General features: G+C 34.8%; 2 protein-coding genes across 3 annotated transcripts; one reads left to right on the forward strand and one right to left on the reverse strand.

Annotated features, from left to right (window-relative positions):
• Positions 1-506: 506 nt before the first annotated feature.
• Positions 507-10,797, reverse strand: fest (wurstfest). Of its 2 annotated transcripts, XM_022079509.2 has the most exons (6): positions 10,469-10,797; positions 9,149-9,334; positions 7,460-7,600; positions 5,062-5,186; positions 4,064-4,348; positions 507-2,443 (listed from the first exon to the last, which is right to left on the reverse strand). In XM_022079509.2, exons 1-6 carry the CDS (start codon positions 10,592-10,594, stop codon positions 2,218-2,220), a joined length of 1,089 nt encoding a protein of 362 aa, XP_021935201.2. In that variant the 5' UTR covers positions 10,595-10,797; the 3' UTR covers positions 507-2,217. The 2 variants fall into 2 exon arrangements, with proteins under 2 accessions (XP_021935201.2, XP_021935202.2); XM_022079510.2 differs by lacking the exon at positions 9,149-9,334.
• Positions 10,798-13,525: 2,728 nt separating this feature from the next.
• LOC110837411 (venom acid phosphatase Acph-1) lies at positions 13,526-25,112 on the forward strand. Its single transcript, XM_022079507.2, has 7 exons — positions 13,526-13,685; positions 17,374-17,472; positions 18,603-18,842; positions 19,527-19,718; positions 21,084-21,207; positions 22,533-22,747; positions 23,605-25,112. The coding sequence occupies exons 1-7, from the start codon at positions 13,578-13,580 to the stop codon at positions 23,785-23,787; spliced, it is 1,161 nt and encodes a 386-aa protein (XP_021935199.2). The 5' UTR covers positions 13,526-13,577; the 3' UTR covers positions 23,788-25,112.
• The last annotated feature ends 18 nt before the right edge of the window (positions 25,113-25,130 follow it).

Here is a 25,130-nt window from a genome sequence, read left to right on the forward strand (position 1 = left end):
CTGAATAAATTAACATCATCAGCATATGCTAATAGCTGATGGAAACAAGTCAGTTTCTGGATGTGAAATAATAATATTACTATCATCCACAAGAAGTGTGAGTTTAGACAGCTTACTCATGGTAACATAAATTGTACAACATATATTTAAATAGTAAAACAAAATAAAAACATGTTAATCATATTATTACAACCACAATAAAGACTAGAAATATTTATTAATATTAAAATACAATTTACACAAATCTATTTATTTTGAAATAAATTAACTACTGGGAGTTAAATAATAACTGGAACTATAATTCTATTAACTCTGAAATAAATTATAACAATTGAACATGAAATTAAACTGACACAGGCACCAACATATATCATGATATTGTTTCTTCATTGAGTCTTGAGAAATTAAATGTTAGATTATAAAACAGTGGAGAAGGATAGGAACAGTTTTGCGTGTACATATTTGCTGGAGATTATAACACAGCTAAAAAACATTTTTTGACATAATTATGTGTATAATGAATTGATTTCATTTCTGTTAACATGTACATTCCTTAATAACAAGGGATTATCTGTTCTAAAATTACCAGACTATTTGGTGCCAATATGAAGAAGCTATAATTTTTAATAAAACAAAGTGAAATACCATAAATGCCTTAATTTTAAAGTGAACAGTACACAAATAATATGTCCACAAATTATAGTTATTTTTATAATTCTAGACCTTTGTCCTATAATAAGAATCTTCACAACTCCCAAAGCATGTTCTTTCATTTATTAATCTATTTTGTATCACCTAAACACAGTGATAGTTAAAATATATATTTAATTCGTAAAATATTAACTTGCATCTATATCTTACTATGCCAATTATTTTTTAATCATAGGTGATTTCAAAGCATTTATCTGTTCACTTGGACCTTAAAGTTCAATCCATGGTCTAATACTCACAACTTATCAGTAAACAATATGTTTTATTATATTATTTTATTATCTCTAGGCTTATGAAAATGACACTGATTATAGGTAGATATTTTATGATACAAGGTTCTACCTCATATTTTGTATTTACCATATTTATATGACACTAATCATATTTTTATTACATATTTTATGATCAAGCCTAACATTTTATAATAGGTCTGTTGAAAGACAATTAGACATTTCATAAGTGAAGATTTACTATACTTATCCATTTATAAATATCACAAAGAATTTATTTTTTCTCAAGAGAATTTTATGGTTTATTCCTTTAGCCCAACCAAACACTGCACTACACAAGAATGTGCTGAAATTACATTCCAGTGTATTTTAAGAATGTTAGCCTTTCAGTATTATGTGCTAGTGCAAGACATTTAACTCTCAAATTTGACCTGCTATCAATATTGGTCCCATGATATACTGATATATTTCTAACAATTTGTAAACCTGTGTTATGATTACAATGTTTCAATTTCCTTGAAGTTTCTCTTACACAAAGTTATTTAAAGAATTTAGTGTTTCATTTATATCCATATAAAAATAGCACTTAAACAGATGTGGTTGTGAGTCCCTAGGGGATAGCAGACAGAAAGCATGATATTGTTTGCTTAAACTTACAGTTGCATGCGTAGATTTGAAGTTTAATTTTTAAAATTAAAAAATTCTTGATAACTACAATACTGTATAAAAATTTATGAATATTCTGAAGGAATATTAAATGAGTCATATGAAGATATAGAGATAAGAGTGATTTGATAATTATGACATGAATATTACCAATTACTATGTCTCGAATATCACATGATACTTTATATTCCACCAAAGTATGGAACTCATAGCATTTAATGAAATACCCATTGAAAAGTCAGCAAACAATTTTAATGTAATCCCATGCACAGAGTAATTATAGTTGATCAGATTTCAATTTCTCTTGGCGATGATTATAAAGACAGCTGTGTTCAAATTATAGCTGGATTATATGTGAATTTCTTCTGATGGTATATGAAGGTCTGACACTTTGTCCCCAAAATCTGAACAGTTTTGATATCACATAATTTTCTTTATCTTGTTTTGTTATATCTGTTTGTATTAATATAGTTTGCACTTTCTCTTCTTTGAATGCTCTGATAATTTACTTTCATATATGTCTCTCTTTTATAAACATGTGCTGGAATCTACAATCATTATAAATCAAATCCTTTATTGTTTTAAAAAGACTAGTCAATTCACATTCATTTTAATATACTTTGACTTGATTCCTTTCATCTAAGCCTGCTGAATGTCCTGCATTTCGTACTATGAAATTGGAGCCATCATAGTGCATACGACGTTCTCCTCGTCTGACAAATAAATGAGCTGTTTTACCTAAAGATGCTGTACAGTAAAGGAATGGTGTAGTCAATGATGCTGTTCCACTGGCTGGACTTGTGTGTACTTTATATTTGTTACTGTTTCGATAAATTCTGAAAAATACAATATTTTATTATGGATGCTTCTTTAATTGTGCATATAAGAAATTACCTCATCAAACTCTGTACTAGTTCATACTGTAAGTGAAAACAGATGTGTTTTCTTTTAAGTCTAGAAGTATCAAGAATCTGCAACTGAAAACAATGAAATAGAGTTTCAATATTTTAAACAGTTGTTTATCTGAGTTTCATCTGGTTAGTAACTTTTATCAGGAATGATGTTCCCAGGCCATGCAGTATATAATTTAAAGGATCACAAAAGAACTTATGTGATTATGAAATGTGGTTAGTTTGAAGGATATTTAATATCACTTAATAAGCCAGAAAGATTGTTCAGCATAAGATGGTGATGGAAACAGTTGTGAGTCATTTCAACAGATGTCTCTGACATTTTAATATAAGGATTGAGAAGAAGCATGAACAACTTTGGCAGGAAAGCCAGTAAGATATAAAACAGGCAGCTACCAAATAACAAGTGAGATATGATATTGCTTGAGCGCACTTAATTGGTTTATGAGATGTGGGATGGAAAATTAATTTCACATTCTTCCAGGAATTCTTTGAAAAAGTACAAGGCATTAAAAAAATATGTAATGTATAAAAATATTGTGGTTGTAAGTGTTGTCTTCTTTGTAATCTGAACTTATATATGGCAGCTGATCTTGAGAGATTATGGGTACAGGCTAATTGCAGTCACTTTATACAGCAACTATTGTTGAAACTATAGGTCTATTCAAAATGTGTGCTTACTGCTTGTGTAAAACAAATTTATGATAATCATTATATTAAACTAAGACTTTTATTGGCTTGATGTCAAAGCGCGGGACTCAAGACAGTCATTCCAATTCACCAAGCCCTAAATATAGCATTTGTAGAGATACATACATTTTCTTTTAATTTTTTAGACTGTAGATTTAGCACTTCAAAATATGTGGTAAGTGCTTCAAAGAACAAGCTTTACTAATTCAAAATTTAATATCAAAATATTAACCATCATTTCACAAGCTTAATAAAACCACAAACATATAAAATACAAATAATGACAATAACAAGTCCTTTGTGATCAATTAAAAGATCAAGCAACATAAGAACACATCTAACAACACTATGCATGCTATCCCTACACGTACTGAACTAGTAAGTACACAGTAGCCAGTATATCTGAAACTCCAAAGAATATATGAACTAGGAGGGGAGATTTCACTTACTCCCCTCTTTTGGGCATATCTCTTCTCCCTCTGCTATGCTACATTTCCTCTCTTCTACAACTTGTTGCATTTCACTCACACTTGTCAATATTAATGCAGCTGGGTGAATTATATGCAAGATGGTATATTAACATTTCATAGTTGTTCAGAATGGGATAATAAACAATACTGTATAACAGTATGCACAATAATTTTGCAGAGCATAGTAAAACCATAATATGATCCACCATGAGTAAAATGTGGCTTATTCTATCAATACTGGTACCTCCTTACTGGAGAAAGGTGGGGGAGAATTCCCAAACCTGTTAAAATGAACACAATGCTGTGAAGCCTACTGTGGGATAAGATATGTTTATCCCACAACACAGGGTATGTAAGATAAGAATTTAACTTAAAAATGACTTACCTAACCAATCCATCAGCAGTCTGTGATATACGCACATTATTTATTATCCAGTTCTCTGTGCCTTCATCAGTAATCCAGTACTGAGATGCCTGCAAAATGTAATTGGCTTCCTGGACATGAGACTGACCATGGTGTGAATCATAATAGAATACAGACAATGGGAAATCCTGGCTCATGTCTGAGAAATTGTGAGTTGTTGTCCTTATGCCTGCAGCATCAACTAGGTAGACAAGTGCACAGTGCTCAGCTGTGAAGCTTACACCTTTGTGCCACATCTCGGCGTATCTATATATGAATAAGAAGTAGGTTATATGTCTTAAATTAATTTTACAAACTGGAAAACATTTGAAGATTTGAGGTATAACAGTGGTCAAAATGCCAATTATAGCCTTCCAGATTGTGATACTGTTTAGTGTGGATGCAAACTATCTGTGAGCCTAAGCTACATCACAGTATGATGGGAAGAAAAATGGAATGAGCTAAGGGGGAGCATGATGTCATATGTGCTATCACTTCCCTTCCCTCCCCATATCTCGGCTGTTTGATCACCAATATGACTATTTGTAACAGTCAACAAAAGATCAACGATATCTTGTAACAGATAAATTAATGTTTCAGAGGAAATTATGCACTTCATGTACCATTCACCTCAGCGTCACTGATTTAATCACTTTAAGAATATGGATGAAGAGTAAAAATGATGATGCTCTTCATTAAGTAATTCTCTCCATTCTGCTGTTGCTTTCTCACTCTCAGGACCACATATTTTCCTCAGCACTGAGGAATCTGTTATGTTTCTGTTGCATGATATACCAAGTTTTGTGCTCATATAACAGGTAAAGCTAGGATTATTTTAATAGTTAAGCACTTTGACAGAACACAGGAAGGTAACAGTCTAAAACACACAGTAGCAAATTTAATATACTTTTAATTTCATCACAAGTATAATTCTAATTAGTTCAAGTTAGTACAGAAATTAAGAACTCAGCGTGACTTACTTGTTATTACCATGAACGTCACATACTAGGATTTCTACATGACTGCCATGTTGATAAATACGTCCATTGGGGTGAAGCAATGCAGCTGCAGATCCACTGCTGCTCAAAGACATTACAATATTATTCTGCAAAAGATTTAAAATTTTGGATTAAAATAACAATTTAAAATTAGTATTCATAAGTTATTATGAATTTATTACTTTAATGAGAAAACAAAATCTTCATTCTCACGCTCTACAAATGACACAAAACTGCCCATAAAATTTCAATCCTTACATTCTGCTGATATTTTCTGAAAAATAATGAATACAGAACAATTTACACTCATCATGAACTGCATATTGCACAAAACTTAAATGTCGTTAGTTGGCATTAGAAATTCACCAGGATTATTTAAAGGTTTTAACATCACTATAAGCAAAAATATCCACACATCAAAGATTTATGTTGTAAACTCCTTCCAACATATAAATCAAATAATCTTTATGGCTAACATATCTTTGTTGATCCATAAGAAGGGCTCAAGTTAAATGTAGTTCCTATTGAATCAAGCCCATTGATATGTTAAGATTCAGATCAATTACTGTGAATTGTTCATTAAATAATCCAATCAATAATGAAATCTTCAAGCACTATACTTCAAAATAAAGTAACCTAAAACATGATAGTGGTATTTCCTTGATTTAGACATATTCACAATTTCACCACGAGTCTGTTTCCCAGAAATACATAGTGATGTTTCCTCCACCACAGAAATAATTATTATACTTCAGTGTTCAGGTATATTGGTAGTTCCTGGGCTGCACTTATGGTATATTAGTTAATTATTAATCCCCACTTAATGGTACCTGCACCTTGTCATGGTGGTGGCGCTTGAGTACCTCAGTGACCCCAAGAGCTACTGGTAGGGCCTCCCTAGCCAGATTGGTCGAGGGGGAGAGGTCAGATTAAGACAGGTACCCTGGTCCTCCAGGTTGGGGGTTGGTCACAATGCTAACAACCTTGCACCATAAAAAGGAAGATGTTTCGAAACCTCAATCAAAGCCTTGGACAGACGGACCTAACAGAGGACCGAATGGAAGAGGAGAATTGAGGAGGCCATGGACCGAATATGGACCGGACAGCCATAAAAGAAGGAGAAGTTAATTATTAATACCATATGATAAGTAATTTTTCAGGAATAGTTTTAAAGCCTGTTTAGATTAAATGACATATATATTAATATTAAAGTTACTTTTAACTTCAGCAACTTGAAATCTCCAAAGTGAAGATTGTGGTCTTCTGGTTTCTGATACCATGAAGTGTAGTAGGTGGTTAAATAATAGACTTTGAACTTATTAGTATTTATTTTACATAGTTTACTCAGTGGTACTATCAGCAGCACAGAGCAAAAAGTAAACAAACATGGAATTAAAAACTGCAAGGTAATAAGCATTGCATAGCCCACTTTATGAAGAGCATCTACAGCCAGATGTACTCCAGTGTGGAGGGGAATTCTACTTGTTTGCCACAGAACAAAGTTGAGACATAAAAGATAAAGATAATGAATTTCTAAATGATATCCAAATATTGGTGTTCTCCAGTTGACCGGATTGTATAAATTGAAGTTATTTCAACAACAAAAACATGAGTTCCAAATTTTCTGCATTAGGCAGTCAATTAGTAGTGTCTGCGCTTTGCGAACGCTCAGCCCCGGTTTCTGGTTTACCGTTTGTTTTTATCCTTATTTAACTTCAGTTGCCTAATAGTGTTCTAGGTCAAATTTTCTACTTATAATTCAGTGGCGAATCCTGGTGTAGAAATCAGGTCATGAAAAATGAAATATTAATAAATCCACCCAACATTCGCACCACAATGCTAAGGAGTTATTATTGTTACTGTGCCGTTATTTTGCATATTAAAACATTTACTTTATATTCCTCCAATTTCAGTGGTCTGACGGCGCACCACTGGCAGTAAGTGAAACTACATCATAAAGTCTGGTAGAAGTTTACCAACATTTGAAAGGTCCTTGCTGCCTCCACCGTCGGGGCGATCATCGCCATATTCATATTCAAATGGTTCAGTTATTTATCCTTAACATTCTTCCTTTCATCAGAAATATACAAACAATACTAATAAAATCTATAGAATAATTACAACAAACATTTCGAGGACGACATGTGAACAGCCAACCTCCGAAAGAGGAGTATAACTTCCAAATAACTAATTCTCGTGCAGTTTAAAAAAGATTTTTTAAGAGATTACATTTATATACCCTTGAACTTTAAAATTATTATTTATGATGAAACACATAAAGGTAGTGGAATAATTTTTAAAATAATATGTCTACAACTGCCTGCAATTATAATGCATTTGGAAAATTGTCTTATTTATTAAGGGTTGAAGAAACGTTTACCTTGAAATTTATTATTCTAACAGCTTGGTCAATCGTCATATCGACACGTACTCGGTCACGCAGCCAAAGAGATATAATACCATGGCGTGTAGCTAGGGCTGCTGATTGACCTGGTTCTCGGGTATGCTCACACCAGTTTTCCTGCGGACAGACCCACTTTATTCTCTGGTAATAATTTACAGTCACTAAAAACCCTGTCTTGATTATATGCATATGTACCAGGGGCGTATAGGCATTTAGTAGGTACACTATACTGTTTTTTATTATTATCTTTATAATTATTATTTGTTAATTTAACCATTCCAAATTGTGGTTATATATATATTTTTTTATTATTATTATTTAGTGTTCTGTCTGACGACAGGCCCATATGAACAGGATCCTTCCATCCTTTTCTCGGACTGGGACTTGTTCATATACGTTCTTGGCAGATGATCCAGAAGTGGTTTGCCATTGCCTTCTTCTGTGTGTGAATGGAGTAACTGTTGGGATGCCACGGAGAAACCGGGGAAGCCCCCGGAGGAAAACTCCGTGTTGCCTAGATCACGGCCTTGCCCAACACAAGTTATAAATATTTTATTTATTTATTTTTATTTATTATTTATTTGACTGCAAATGGGTTTTTACCCGGTGGCAGTGGTCCTACAATAAGACACAAAACAATAAGACACAACAAAACATAAGACAACAAAAACAATAAGAAACAACAGAACAATGAGACAGAACAAAACAATAAAAAAACATAAGACAACAAAAACAATAAGAAACAACAGAACAATGAGACAGAACAAAACAATAAGACACAAAAAACATAAGACAATAAAACAATAAGAAACAACAGAACAATGAGACAGAACAAAACAATAAAAAACATAAGACAACAAAAACAATAAGAAACAACAGAACAATGAGACACAACAAAACAGTAAGACAAAAAGACATAAGACACAACAAAAACAATAAGACACAACAAAACAATGAGACACAAAAAACATAAGGCACAACAAAGCAATGAGACACAACAAAACAGTAAGACAATATAAGTTATAATATCCTGGGTTATATACAACCCAGGATATTATAGTCCTCTAGTTGCATAAATAAATAGCTTTAAAATTATATTTCCAACTGATATTAACTTTTACAATAGGCCTATATTACATCCATGTTTTTCGTAGTACATGTGCCTTTTAAAGAATATTTCCTCTCTGCGGTTCCTTTGCAGACTGTGAACAAAGCATGTATGGAAAATTTCATTCGAATACAGCAGGAAAATAAAAAAAATACTGTTGATCATATAAAAACTGCGGTTCTGAATACTGGGAAATATTTGGGATCCTTTCAGTATTCAGACGTGGACAGAAACAGAAGCTTCAAATGGGATGTATAAGTAAGATTCTACACAAATTTCTCACAAGGCAATAACCGGAGAACAAGGTTCAACGGATTCGCGCTTATGGGTTTCAAATTATTTACGACACCAAAATCAAATTAAACCTCGATATTTTATGACCGATCTCAACTTCGTTAAAATAATAACATGTGTGTGCGTGTATGTTCTTTGTACTATAGTTTTATTTGGGACTATCGTCACCTGGTCATCGCATAGCAATAAAGTAACAATGGCATTAAAGTCAATTTGTTAAAGTCATTAGTTTTCAGCAACGATCCACTCTTTTTGATACCTACTACAGGCCTATAGGAGCAAAAATCTTGGGTAGCGTAATAAGAGGCTTCCGGTGTCTCGAGTGGAGCTCTGGGCTGGCGCCAGATCCCAACGTCTGTGGCAAACGGAGTATCTGCTGGGAGAGTCATAAACTCCCCTGCCCATTCGGATGACGGGGCACCAAACAAATTGGCAAATTCATTGCGTTTCTGTCAACATGCAATTAGGAAAGTAGAGATTAAATCTGTAAATCTGGCCCCTTTTTACCTGCTTTTATGTACGGTACAAAATATTTACAAACTGTGGGTAACAGTAGATGTGTAAAAACTAAATTAATAGTGGAAGCAAGCAATTCAACTGATAGAATATGTTTTTAAATTTCACCACTATTTTGTATACATAATTGACGTTAATATTCATTTATTGCAGACACCAATATATTGCTTACAAAGCTGTTCGCACGACAGATATTACATTATAAAGACAGAAATCGCAGTTTTGTAGAAAATGTATAAAGTTTGATTTTAGGTTCTTGTGAAAATTTGTTACAATAGACACATAATACGCACCAACGCTCAGTATCTCTGTAAAATGTTATTCACATGGATCAGTAAATATTCTTAGACTAATAGAAACAAATTATGTATGATTTGTTTCTCCGAGACTGTCTGTAAAAATAAATTGTTTCAGCACAAAAAACATAGAATGTTTAAATCTTCAATTTCTCTCTGCAGAGCAGAAGCTTTACAAAATCAGGACTACTGGGCTGATTAGTGGCATCACCTATGACGGATTAATGTTTACAAGCAAAAGGATATACCATTTATATGTCCAGATATATAACAAAGTTTTGCTTTAATTTTATAAGCGTAAATGAGCGAATGGTTAAATTTCAAGATTTACACGCCCTCTGCGGAATGTTTTCGAAAGGCTGATAACTGAATAACCTTCATAATATTAAAATAACAACATATCGCCAAGCCATCAGTCCACTACACCGGAAGATAACTGAAACAATACTTAAATGAAAGTATACTAACATAACCTAAACTAAGTTAACAGCGACATTTACCGTAATCGCAATACCGTCAGTTAAAAAGAGCTATTATTTATCCTACGGCATACTCGTGTATCAAAACGATTACAATTTTAAAGACACTCTAGATACACATAAGATTATGTACAGCAGTAACAGGACAGTAAAATAAGTTATAATAACTGAATGAACTATAAACATTCCGTTAAAATCTTTCGTACATTGAAGTAACAGACACAGTACAATGATAGAAAACAGAAAACATTTCGTATTATAATTTCGCTTCTTCAATTTTTGTAGCCATTACCTGAAAATTATTGTAGTCCCCTTGTTCGTTATAAGAATGCACCAAAAATATACTCCTAGGAGGTGTAAACAATGTCGTGGCGTGTAAATTGTACCTCCTACACTCGATGTTAAATATATTAGCCATGGTTGAAACACAAATTTGTATGTGTCGAAAGAACAAGACCGATTATATTCTTACAACAGTAAACAGCAGAATGCTCGAATGTGTTTGTCTCAACAATAAGCTGTTCGTCCTACCATTGTTGCGAAAAATGACATTAAATGATGGAGACACAGAGTCGTCAGTTGTTTCAGACTGTGCGTAAGCAACTTCCGATTGCGAAAAAGATCCGGCTCCCGTTCTGCAGTTGTTTAAGACCATTATGTTAAAGTATTTCCCTCAGACGCTCAAAACCCATGTAGGAAATAACGTTAGTGATATTACATATAAAAGTTACATCGTGAAATATTTAAAACAAGCAGATATGTAGCATGTAAGAGATTTACTGCAATGATAACAATTTAATAGACATTTCAAGTGATGTCTATAAATTCTAGAAGTCCTCTTGGTATAAATGTTGTTCACCAAGTTACATAATACTTCATTTAAAAGACTGTACAGCTTTTCAAATCGCACAAAGGGCATTGATTTTGAGAGAGATTACATAACGAAAATCTTTATGATTTACACAGGTCACCTATTGTTGTTAGTGTAGTGAAACCACAGACGTTAGACGGGGCAAACATGTACCTCGGATGTGGAAGAACAAAATGAATGCAGAATCTTGGTGGGAAAATCATTTAGAAAGAAGTCATTTGGAACACCGGGGACGTAGTAAGTGAACCTTACGGAAACACTGTGACAAAGGGAAGTAGACGGATCCAAATCAGGATCGTGTCCAATGGTGAACTTCAGCATTAATGGTGTCGAATCTTTAGGTTCTGCTACCATGCGAGAGATGAGAATTGCGTATAAATTTTGATTTTAAAATATGAAGGAAAGAGGCAATTCGGAAGGACAGTATAGATTGAAGGATAATATTAAAATTGATCTAAAGTGAAGTGGGAAGGCGTGGACTGGATTCACCAGGCTTAGGATGAGAATAATCGATGTTCTACCTGCATGGTGATAAACAATCGGATTTCATGAAAGGCGAACTTAAGCTGCTCTTAATTTCTTCTTGAATGCATTTGTTATTTCTTACCGTCGTTCCCAAAACTTGAATTTTTCCGCATTTTCGAATGATTTATTAGCCATATCTATAGCATGATTTTTTCCTGCAGTTTGGTGTCGATATATGAATAGATTTTTTCTATGTATTTACTTCTAGACCAAATTTATTATTTGCATGCAATACCGCTTCGTATTTTTCTTCATGATACCATGTTTTCACATGTCTGACAACCGTAATGACCACTGTCCTAAAACACTTTCAAGAAATTATCGTGGTACTTAGGCACAAAAACAAATTTGTAGTTTATCGTACAAAAACAATAACAATAACTAAAATAAAAATTATGTTGAATTATTATTATAATACATTTGTATCTGCCTTAGGTATCTGATTCAAACGCAATTAGATTCTAGCTCCAACTAGTTTCCACCTGAACGGTTCCTTGCACGTAATTTCTTGAAAGATTGACATTAATTCCTGCAACGTAACTAACTTCACCGAGCAGTCCTACTTGAGAAATTAATAACCTCTCAGTCAGTCAATAAATTCCTCTCCTTATTGATACCCGACTGTTCATCACCATATACACAAGAGCCTAACGCTGATCCTAAGCCAGATGAATCCAGTCCACTCCCTCTCATCCCACTTATTTTAGATCCATGTTAAATGTTCCTTCTAATTCAGGCCTACACCTTCCAAGTAGTCTCTTTCCTTCACATTTTCTAACCCAAATACTTTATTATTAACAATCAGAAAACTTTCAAAACTGTGCTATATAATACCCGTTTTTAGTATGACCTGACTACATTTTGCGCTACTTTCACTTTTTTGCCATTAATTCGACTACAAAGTCAGAGATAAGTACGCAACGTTATTGCCATTGTGTCTCCTATGCCCACATAGCATCAATAAATAAATTATGTTGATATTGTCAACAGTAGCTTATGAAATTAATATCATCACAAACATAAAGTAGCAATACTGATGAAGTTGGTGGCCGTGATGGGCAGAATCATGTCGGGAATTAAATAAAATAGATATTTAATATTTCCATTCATATTCTAGGTTTTTTATATATATAATTATGCGTCAGATACAATAGTATGGCATCGAACACAAAAGCTTAACTACCGGTTCGCGTGTCCAATCATCAGTCAGCAATTGCTGCAACGCTTTGTAGCGTCTGGCAGGCTTGATTTTCTTCTGGGGCACTTAGTTAGCCTACTGTTAACGTAGAGCTCGAGTGGAGGTTACAAAAAATGAATACAGATTTATGATTGAAAGACCCCTGGAATGCTGTTATCATCTGTCCGAACATGAAAAGGAATAATAATATTAATATGGATCTTAGAGAAATGTGTTTTAAAGTTCCAAACTTTATGGAAGTGGCACAGTATCCTGTTAAATGAATTAATATATTAGTAATGCTAAAAATTCGAGTTATTTACCAAAGAGTATGTTAGATCATCCCTTATTCTCAGATTTCCAAATTTATGTTTGGCAAAGTTCTGAATGCACTTCGTGCGCCCCCCCCCCCCCCAAACAGATTACATCTCTGGTTCACGACAGTTTTCGTGAGTTTGCCACCTGTACTTAGTTAGCTGTATATACCATGAAGTTCCTTGTTATATAATGTCCTTACCGTTCCACACTTTACGTAACAAAACAAAACATGTGACAGACAATTAAAAACGAATCTTTCAAAGCCTATATTCCAGAAACTGAGGCCCTATGGATACAAGAGCGAAACAGGTGCCACTATTTTCCGTATAATTTCCACTGGTCCCATTTTTATTGAAATTTCCAACCCTAATCTAATAACCTCTCCTTAAAAGTGCTGAAGGACGCTCTTACTTCTGCCATCTTATTATGCAACTCATGGGAGGAGTTATGGCAAAAATAATATTGCCGACTAGCTTTCGTACTGTCACAGTAGGGCTCAGTGCTTTCAAGATGATCTTCAGAGAAGTATGGTCGTTGCTTACAATGTTTCAACAAATATACTTACTATTTGCATCGCCATTTTCAGAGACGGAAACAGAACTTCAGCTTGTTCATGTAGTAAGTCTATCTTAATATTTTTAAACAAAGTAGTCAACAAGGACAATGCTAAAAGTGTACAGTTGTCATAATATCCGAAATGGCATTGCAGCTCTAGTCGACTCTGAGCACGAATGAGTAATAGGTGTCCATGTGGGGACGTGTGTACAACAGCCTAATGACAACAGTTTTGGGTTTCAAAATTATTAATTCCACCTGTCGAACATAATATGTAATTATATCAATAAGGGTAACAATGTTAGTAATTAATTAATGTATAATAACCTGAATACTGACTGGTATTTTCAAGGCTTTGGTAAACTACCACGAGACTACACGGCACTACAACCCGGAAGACAGCCATCTTCGGACTCTGGATGCACTTGTTGACCTATCTCTTTGCATCTTTTATGTTTAATTGCTACATTTTCATTTTTCCCGTAGTATGTGTGTATGGGGAGGTAATCTACTATAAAAATTTGTGATTTGTCGTCGTAGTCAAACAATGACGTCACCAAACAATGTTACGTTCTATTTGTTTACTCGGCATTGTTGTACCAAACACAACAATGCCGAGTAAACAAATGACTTGAGTAAGACATTAAAGATTTAAAAACTTGACCAACCCCCCCCCCACTCGGAGGGGGTTGGTTTAGTAATTAATAAAGGGCATTGTTACAAGCAGCAACTCAACATTGCGGCAGGCCTGATTTTTCTCAAACCTCGTTTGGAATAACCCTCATTTCCGTTTCGCAGTTCCTCCAAAATCATTGCTCCGTAAAATAAACTCGGTCAAACAGGGAAATGACGGGTTTATTCGCGTTTAATTCGTATGCTGTTTTAACGGACAGGCACACATTACTATACTAAAGTGAGGAACTCATTAAGGTTTGCACAGTAAACTATGGCAGATAAAAGAAAATTTGCGTTGAATTCAAAACTTTATATTGTAATTCTAAGTCCTATTTTATTAAAGTATGTATATTTTCGCAGCTTTAATACTCCCACTTGCATTGCTAACATCGTCAGATTTGCTTTGGCAGTCATGTGTTGCTTTAAAAGTACCAAATACTCCAAAACAGTGACGGGCGGACTTAGCGAATGACGAGTGTCTAATGGCTGGCTTTTGTGATGACGATGCTTAAACTTCGGGTTCAGTAACACAGAATTTCTAGATGAGCTGGATAACTACGCATACATACACCGTTAAATTAGTTAATTTACTGATTTTTAGATCACGTAATGACGCTCTTTAATCTGCAAGTGTTATAGTAAATAACGTCGAATGAGATGATAAAATAGTTATAAACAACTATGGATTTTGAAGGAGACGGCATTGGTCTTTACTTACTGGAGTAGGCCACAAAATATCTCAGTTAAAATAGCCGATAAGAGACCGAGATTTATACAGAGTATCTACCGAAAACAAACCTGCCTAACTACTACAGTACCTGATCGGGCCTTATTTAAATATGTCCTGTTGAACGATTACTGTAAAAATAATTATAAATCAAGGAATCCTCAGTATTCACGTGAAGAATTGGGTAAATTCAGTTGTTCATTGTTCCTACGGTGTATCGCATAGTACTTTAAATATCACCGTAATAGTGAAAGTGTATACATGTAACAACGGAACACGAATCAATTCAAAGCAACTTACAGTATGGATCATGGAAACGATATATATTATGATAACCTATTTGGATCTGTCAAAGCGTTAGTGTTACAAGGTTCACTGTCATGGTTTTGTAAATTGACGAATGACGACGTACGCTGAAGATTAACTTAACGTCGCGGTTATCATGTAGGTCAGAATCTCAGCCACAAATGAATATTTCACTTGTTATCTCCCAGACATATTCTTATATGTTGCCTTTAAAATACGCCACAAATCCATCCTTGCCAATTCACCATTTGTAAACATAGTATTTCTTGTCAAATTATATAAAGATTAATAATATTGCTTTCCAAAAGCGCTACAACCCGAGAGACAGCCATCATCATGTCCAGCCTTGATGTAGCTGTCTTCCACACACACGTAGCTAAAGACTAGCACTTTAACAGCGGTTGCTAGGGATTCTTCAAGCATGCCACGAAAGTGATGCAGGCATAACATCGTCGTTGTACATTAATATGAATCGAAAATTGAATTACTGTTAAGTACTGCAAGTAATTACTACTGCAGCATCGTAACTCCGTTCCCAAGTCGTACCATTACCACTGTTACGCCTGCTTTGACGTCTTGAGAACAAGTATTAGCCAATGTGATGGATGAAGAACACACTTTCTTTATTTAACTAAAAAATAGGTAAACAAAAACAAATATACGATTCACAGCCGGTGTTCAAAATGAAGACTAGGTGTCCAGAAGTTGAAGAAACTTTCGCCAAGGACAAGATGCATGTCTGCATATTCCTCGTTGGTGTAGTTCATTTTTCTGGCTGTTGCGTGGAAATACTCTCCTTCACCTTCTTGTCTAAACTGAGGTACATCTTGGATCATATAAATTTCCTGTCCCGTAGTTCAGTAACCTTCTAGTATCCGAAATCATAACAAACTATAGCTCATCAGAGTAGGCACTGAAAAGTGACATACTAACCGAGAAATTTCCAATAGGGAATCTCTCAGCACGTGCTATGTATAAACTACAAGTCAAATCTAGCCAAGTCAAAACTATATCAAACTAGAGACGTTTCTGGACCAACATGTACTTTCAATTTTACATGTGCGATCTGAGGTTATCACGGCAATGAGCGTTTCGGCGCCGTGTACACGTGTTGGTCGGTGACGAGACTTCAGTCTTAACGATGGAGACAGTATGCATCTCCGTAAAGTTGGAAGAATAACAGTATCATCTTGTATTCTTAATTTTTATGGTCACATAACGTACCCCAGATTTACTAAAGGCAATACTGAATCACCATTATAACCTTTGCAGTCAATACAGCATCATTAAACAAAGTGAAATTTACGACTGCCTCGTTCGAATGTCTTTGGCGTACAAATGCATTAGTAATTTCCACAGAAATCCAAAGAGTACTTTCGTAGATGAAATATGGACAAACGAACAAACACGACCACCTCAGCAACATGCATTGCCACATGCCCTTCGGCGAAGAATGCATCCTCAAAGCAACGTAATAGGACGTAGACTGCATCTGATTAACAAGGCAACATATGAACAAAAGTTTCGTCTCTCTTTGTCTCTTCATTACTAGAAACGTGTTTTGCTTTAAGTATGCAGATTCCAGCGTCACTAAGATGTGTAAGACGGGAGAAAACTTCGGTAGAGGTTTTCGAATACCGTCCTGGGCATGGATATTCGCGTTGCCCACCCATCGCTTTGCCATAGTTCTCCAGAATGGGGGATTCGAACATGAGATAGTCCTGATAGAAACAAACAGTTGCTTAATTATCAAGACTGAGTGAACTACTGTAAATCCGTGTAATCTGTAATATTGCTTTCCTCATCGGCACTGATTTTTATATTGAACTTACGAATCTTTTACAGAGCACAGAAACAAAGTAGGATTAAACAGACGGAGTGTGAAACAGGCTACAGTTTATTCAATATATTTATTTATAACATTATGACATAATTGATGAGATGAGTAGTGGGTAGGTAGGTGGAAATCCAGTGATACAGGGGGTGCTTACACCCAGAAACATTCATTTTCCGCCTTCTTTCATTTACATATTTCTGTTGTAGTTATTTCGCCACGGACAGCGGACTCCGGCGGACACTTACCCCACGGATCCATACATTAACTACACCTTTGAACCTGTTGGCTGGGGCCAACTTACCAACGTAAGTTTGTTTGTCACTTTATTTTTTGTCATGAAGTTTGGGAAGAAACTGTTTAGGTCTTCTCTTGAATCTGCTGAGAACACGAAATATGAAACTTGAGTTAAAATTTTTTTGACATTATCCATCATCCTAATTTAACTGAAAACAATGTTTCGGAGACTGTAATCTGTATCCGTCATGAGGCAAAACCTATTGTGCTAGAGTAGTGAAATCTATACATTAAGAATGACTAGAGAGACAAACTGCTTGAAAAGTGGTTACTTGGAAGACAGAGAAAGAGAAGGAGATTAGCGTTAAGGTGGATATAAGGAATGTTGGTTGTTACTGGGGATACTGGGAACGACCCGCTCTTCAAGTGCCTGAGCACTGCGGGTCCCAACTTTATCGTTGGCTTCGTCGATAGACATTCGGTAGGACTCCTTGGACGAGGGATCGGCCCGTCGCAAGGCCCCTACCTGTACACAGGACAGCACAACACAGAAAAACGCGGACAAACATCCATGGCTTGGGTGGGATACGAACCCACGGTCCCAGCGACCAAGCGGCACAAGGCCCACGCCTCGGACCGCGCGGCCACTGCGGACCCCATGTTGGTTGTTAGGAAGAGTAATCAATGAAACTGGCTCAGGGCCATGTACTTTGGTGCTGAACTTCTGGGTTCTACTGCAGGAGAGCTAATCGGTTTAATTCAGTTTAGTTTAGTTAGCATGTAGAAGATTATATTTCTGAAGTGTTATATTTTGTTGGATTCGTTCCCAGTCCTCCAAAATATCTGGTAAAACAGAAAATAAACTTCTTTTCATATATTGGTATTCAAGAAAATACAAATCTTGCAATGTAAAACCAAATTGAACTGTAGTTGTTTTGTGAATCATAGCAATTTAATCTTTATTCTTTGTTCAGTTGAACTCCCCCTTTTGCAAAATTAAATTATAGACATGACCTCAAGGCTTTTTATTGCCATTTTCTGATGGTGCTGAACATCTCTGACAAAATACTGTTGTATCTTGCAACAATAATGAAATAAAGGGACCAGATTCATAAATATTCTTTCCTCCTCCTCTTTGAAACCCTAATTCAACTGATTTTTTGTAATACATAAGCATCAATACATCAACTTCACTTTTCAGAGTGGGAAACTTGCTCAGTATCACCAAGGTCAGTATCTCAGAGCTCGATATAATAAGTTCCTTGGAGCTCTATACTCTCCTGAAATAATTGTAGCCCAGTCTACTGATGTAGATAGAACAAAGATGTCTGCACAGCTGGAACTTGCAGGACTTTGGCCTCCTGCACCTTCACAGCAATGGAATCCTGACCTTCTCTGGCAACCTATTCCCTTGCACAGTGAACCTCTTGAAAGAGATTCAGTAAGTATGTTTGCTATATCAGTGATCTCCCTCGAATGTTTGAAATAGAGATATATGAAATCAGATGTAACATAACACAGTAAAGGCTAATATCTACTTATTTATAAACATAAGTTTAAAGACTTATGTTTTTACCATGCTAGTAACATTCAATAAACAGGAGTTAGAAGTAATTATATAAACAATTACACATAGGCATATAATAGATTAAATTGAGTAATAAAAATATATTTTAAAACATTTTTGTGCGTAATAGCTCAATTTTTGAAATGTTAAAATGCTGAGTATTTTTTGTATGTGAGGAAATACAACTTTGAAACACTTCTACATGTGCAAGAGAAAGTAGTCCCAGCACTGACTGAGTCTGTTCAGCAAGTAATGAACATTTGCTGCTTAATCTCGAGCAACAGTGTGGATGCATTTTCAAACATACACCATGATTATGTCTGATTATTGAAAGATATAAATATAACTGTATCATTCTAAGTAGCTAGACTCAAATCTAAAGCCCCCCCCCTTTTTCCCCACAAAAGAAATTTTTTAATTACCCACAGTTTTAAACTTATGGAAATAGAATAGGGCATTTAAATGTACTAATAAAATGTGACACTGCTGAAGCTAAAAAAAATTATAAAAGCAAATGAAATAAGTCCTGATAACTGAATATGTTCTTTTGCACACCAGCTGCTGTTGGTAAGAGTGCCATGTCCAAAATATCAGTACGAAAGGAACAACGTGAAAGCCAGTACAGAAGTGCGTAATATTCTAGCTGCTTACAATGCCACAGAGTTGTATCAAGTGTTAGCTGAAAAGACTGGTACTACATATCAAGATCCAGATGATGTACAGTCCCTTTACAGCACACTCAAAGCTGAGGTAAGAACAAAGATGAATAGTCAGATTGTACTATATGTGACAGTGTCTTTAATATTTTAAAAATGTGAAAGTAATAAGAGCACATTTTGTTTAATTCTATTCTAATATTGTAATCCTTTGTTATCTAAAATATATCTGTTGTTTATTTAAGGGTAGTCAGTAGTGCACACTATGCAGTATCAGATAAAAGGACTGTTAACCCTTTGAAACCAAAAAACATCTAAATAACATTTAATAACTCAGTGTGTATCTCAAAGAAAACACAACATATCTCCATTACAAATATAAACCGGTTAACACTATGCAAGTAAATATTTTATATTTGTAGTGAGACCCATATTAAGCCCATAAGTACAAAACGCAGAGACAATGACTATTAAAGCAGTTGGTACATACAGTTAAAACTTGATTTTAAAGGGTTAATGAATCATGAATTGGAAAAATATTAAAGTGGACTGAAGAAAACCATGAAATAAATCAGTCACAATAGCCTGTCTCAGGACCAAGATTTGAACCTGGCAACTGATGAATAAGGAACACAAATAATGAGCACTCGGCTGTGTTTTTCAGTATATACTTCTGGTTTTATAATTTCAAAAAGAAGATGGATAATTTAAATATGGGTCCTTCAGTACAATTTGGAGTATAGGTATATATTTTCAGTTCACCTTTCCCATGATTTAGGTTTCATTTTTAATCCTTTCGAGTTCATCACATATTATCATCCTACCACTACATTTTGAGTTAAATAACCTCTACATTCATACATAATAGAACTGGATCCACAGATTATGGACGCTGACTTTATAGGGAGAGCCCAATTTGTGGACCACTCAATAAAGGAAGGAAGGAAGGAGTTTCTGTCAGTCAGTACAGTCTGTGTCAGTGCGGCAGTATGGAAGTCTGATATTGTTGTCTTGTGATTGTGCTGTGTTAAAAACATGACACATGTTCGTTGCAATCTCCTTTCTGGTCACTGATAACGCCTCTTACAAACAAACCACAGACGTCTTAATGAAAGACGGACGAAATGAAATCCTGGCTATTGGAAAGAAACATCCCATTTTGTGACGTGTTGAAATAGGATTTAATTTATTTTATTTTATTTATCACAAAGGCTGCATCTGTATGTTAGAAGTTGATTTAAAGCAGTGTGAATAATTTTATTTTTTGACAACTAAAATATGTTGTTGTTGTGATATGTTAATATTATTATTATTGTTGTTGTTATGATAATCATAATCAACATAACAAATTTACTCCCCCTCAGCTCTTTCATCTACAGGAAATTAGCTGCATGGATTATATTTTACAAAAAAAAAAAAAATCTATTTGGCAAATCAAGTCTTGAATTGAATGTTTCAGGAAGATTTCAATCTAACTCTACCAGAGTGGACAAATGGAATTTATCCTAACAGACTTATTCCACTCACAGTTTTCAGTTTTGTACTCAATGCCTACAATACTGAACTACAGAAATTGAAAGGAGGTAAGTTATCACCATGCAAACATTTGGTGAATATGATCAAATTCAAAATAGGACACCACCAGAAATCCCTTTTGGACACTGGTAATAAACAATTAATAAATAAACTGCATGTTAAATATAATTCACAAACCACCTACTGATGACAGGCATTCCAAACTTTCCTTTATAACATCTTTATCTTCTAATTAAACTTGGTTAGAAATGTATAACAATTTTACTGCCAGGCCATGACTTTTTCTAATAGTTTTCAAAATAATATTCTAGCACTACACAACTGACAAAGTCAACAATTGCACTTCCAGAAATCTCACCTGTCAAAAAATCATAAGTTTCTGCTTCATTGACAGCAAAGGAAACCATATTTTGGTAACACGAATTTGGTTGGGATGATTCAGGATCAGGTTTGGGTGAGCATTTATATAATTATAAAAGACGATCAAAAATGTAACTTTCAACAAATGAAAATGCTCCTTTCAGGCAATGCATGTGGCATCAATAATAAATTTAAAGACAGAGCTGTATCATTTGCATGCAAACCCTGTAAAAAAACACTGACATAAAAAGCATAGGTAGCTACCCCTGTCCTTAAGCACTATGTCATGGTGATATATGGGGAAGTGGAAGTAAAACTCCATGCATTGTTAGTCTTTGTATTGGATGGAGGTGAGTGGTCAGCTTCATGCTCTGGCCAGTTTATCTCCTGCTCCTATGTCCCCTATACCCAATGGATAGAAGGCTGGCTGAGCATCATACTTTAATTCATTTGATGAACATTAGCTAGTATTATCTTACAAATTCCTTGTATGTCTGATTTATTTTTATGGAAGAATTATTAATATTTTCTCACTCCTTAAATAACTTTTACTATTAGCAAATAAATTACGTTTAGTAAGTGTTTTATTAAAATATTAATTATTCAATGGATTAAGTGGAAGAGAAAAATTCCTGCCCTACTGGGAATCTAATTCTGCCCATCCACTTAAACAGCCAGTCAGTTTACTGACTCAGCTACCAGCTCCTACATATTCATGTTCGCTGATGAATATTACTTTAAGCATGAATCTTACACAGACTACCAGAATACATGTAGGCAAGTCTTTCCAGATTATTTGGTTTAAATAATAATACATTAACTGATTATGTGAGACATCAGCTAACCACAATCCAAACTCATCTCTGCAAAGAAGCTAATTTGTAACATCATTGGGAATGCGTATGTTGCTTATCAAAACAATTTAAAGAATTATATATAGTATATATAATTTTAACTTATATTTTTCTGTGTGCTGTATTTAACCGACAAGGTATTACTGTTAACATCTCAGGGCCATTACTAAAGAAGATCATAAGAGACACAAAAGAAAAAGTTGAAGGCACACAAACTTCAGTACGTCGCAAAATGTTCATGTATGCTGGTCATGATTCCACTATCTCAAACCTTCTATCTGCACTTAATGTTTGGGATCCTCAAATTCCTGGCTATGGTATTATGGTTCTGATAGAACTTCACCATAATAAGGAAACCGGTCACCACATCAAGGTAAGACATTTGATGATAACTACGCTTACTCAATATGACCATAACTAGCAGCAAACTGTTAGTTCAATTAGTATAGTGGCTATGGTATGGGCAGCCTCAACATAACTCTTTCCTCAAACTTACAGAAAACAGGTTAGGGTCCACCCAATACCCTAACCAATAGGTACAGATAGGGGTCTTAGTGCTGAGCTTGAACACAACTGCCCCTAATGTATGTCACAGGGGTAACTTACATAATTTATTACACACTTCAGGTTCCAGTTCACTTGTTATGCTTCCCGTCAGAACTGAAAAATACTTTTCCACCCGCATCAGTGCTCCCTACTTCACAGCCACTTTTCTAACTTGTTAACTACGCCACAATTTCTATTCAGCACTAATGGCCATCTGCATGAGATTCGCACACCATCTGGTAATAGCAAGTTGTGGACTGTGGTAGTGTTAAATAAAATAATTTTGTTCTGGTAACTAATACAATAAATTGTGACCTTATTGTACCAGTCCTCAACATTTGTCTGCATTATGAGCCCATCCAAGTAGCACGACAAAAGCCAGATTTCAGAGTCCAAAAAGGCTGCATAGTACAACACAATTACTGAGGATTTTTATTGTTTTTTTTTGCTGTTACATCAAATGCTTAGCACGTATTAACTCACTTTCTGAACTGCAAATTAATAAATTTTCCTATTAATGTACTTGAAAATTAATACATTTTCGTTACAATGAAAATGTGCAAATTGCACAAATTTTCAATACTGGATTACTTTTCAATGAAAACATCCCTTTCATAATGCAACATTTACAGTAGTACATTAATTTTTATGGGGTGAATTCAATTGTAACACTCAACTTTGCAGCTGTTCCTGCGCAACACAACAGACCACGATCCATATCCTCTCACAATACCAGGTTGTGATACTGCCTGCCCACTGGACCAGTTTAGAAAACTCACTGATCCAGTTGTGCCTAGGGATTGGAAAATCAGCTGTGTAGTGGATGATCCTAACTACAAACCACCACCTCCTGCTGCAGCTCCCTAATCATCTTTCACAGCATTTGGTAACATATTTCAAATAAATTTGTATTGTTATCGATAAATTCAAATGCACTTCACACATAATAATATATGGGGCAAAACTGTTCAAACTCCTATTTTAATCATTATGTCCAGACTGGAAGTCATTTTTATCCATCACCAAATATTTGCCTGAACTTGTTAAAAAAGCTACTTGTTTCTTTATTATCACTTTAAACCCTTCAACTTATCAGGTTGTCTATGTATAAACCAAACACACAGCTGACATGTATTCACAAACTATTATTAGAGTGGGTAGGAACACAATGTGTGGGTCACCATTAACCTGAGAAACAGAACATTCTGCACCTGCATACTGCCATTTATCAACCACTGGGACAGCCAACCACAAAAGAACGAGCATTCGATGTAATGCACACATTTGTCAGGCATAGTTTAGTGATTTTGACATACAGAATATACGACCTTACAACCCCCTTCAGTTTCCCAATCTGACAGCTCACCTGTGCAGATATAGCATGGCAATTTTGTACCAGATTTCACTTTTTCCAAAAATTTCCCACATGGTACTTTTCTAACACTACCAAATCCTGAGCTATGTTAACTAGTGAGGATTTCAAGTGATGATCGAAGACATGTGTGAGACACCAGTCTTCCTTGAAGAAAATTAGGGAAACCTTGACAAACTGGACTTCAGTCAATAACTTCCAAAATATGAGATATATAAAACCATAAGGCCAAGCTGTACAGCATTATTCAAGGTGTATGGCTAGGAATAATTAATTTTTAAAGTCATTACTTGTGTAAGATCCCATTCATACTCATCTTTATCATACTTTCTAAAATGGGTCAAGTGTTCTTTCCACGAAGTGTTGTGGGTTTGTTATATGAGTCTGTTTCACCACATCTTCAAAATTACTGAATGAATTCAGGTCTCTTCCATTGTCATCAAATATGGTCAGTCCATAATATGACCAAAGATTCACTCTCCCAGCTTCTTAGAGCATAAATAACATTTTAATAGTTTTAATGTATGTAATATTAATCTCTAACACTTTAATGCAATTGTTTGTAACAAATGTACCTATTTATAACCAATGTTTTAAGGTACATCAAAACAGGTTTGCTAATAAAATTAAATCTGAATCACTACAAATTTCAAAGTAATTCCATTCGGAATGATTTTAGCATCACAGTTAGTACACACATTAGTTCTGTGATATGATTGGATGGATACTTTACCAAAACATGTTGCCAGTTAAGTTCAAAATATAATAATCAACTAATAAACTTGTTTTGTAGATGGTATAATAAATAATATAATACTGATTTTGTTATCTTGCTTTT

Source organism: Zootermopsis nevadensis, unplaced genomic scaffold, assembly GCF_977971745.1.
Source record: "Zootermopsis nevadensis isolate Lab colony 2312 unplaced genomic scaffold, Znev_1.0 Znev_ptg000018l, whole genome shotgun sequence".
NCBI classification, from domain to species: Eukaryota; Metazoa; Arthropoda; class Insecta; order Blattodea; family Termopsidae; genus Zootermopsis; species Zootermopsis nevadensis.

Bases quoted from the DNA above. Each gene is read 5' to 3' on its own strand.
- LOC110837411 (XM_022079507.2), top strand. From the start codon at position 13,578: ATGATCTTCAGAGAAGTATGGTCGTTGCTTACAATGTTTCAACAAATA. The intron at 18,843-19,526 runs GTAAGTATGTTT...TTTGCACACCAG, and splicing joins AACCTCTTGAAAGAGATTCA to CTGCTGTTGGTAAGAGTGCC. The intron at 22,748-23,604 runs GTAAGACATTTG...TCAACTTTGCAG, and splicing joins AAACCGGTCACCACATCAAG to CTGTTCCTGCGCAACACAAC.
- fest (XM_022079509.2), bottom strand. From the start codon at position 10,594: ATGGCTAATATATTTAACATCGAGTGTAGGAGGTACAATTTACACGCC. The intron at 9,335-10,468 runs GTAATGGCTACA...GCATGTTGACAG, and splicing joins GGGACTACAATAATTTTCAG to AAACGCAATGAATTTGCCAA. The intron at 7,601-9,148 runs GTAGGTATCAAA...GTCTGTCCGCAG, and splicing joins TTTGCTCCTATAGGCCTGTA to GAAAACTGGTGTGAGCATAC.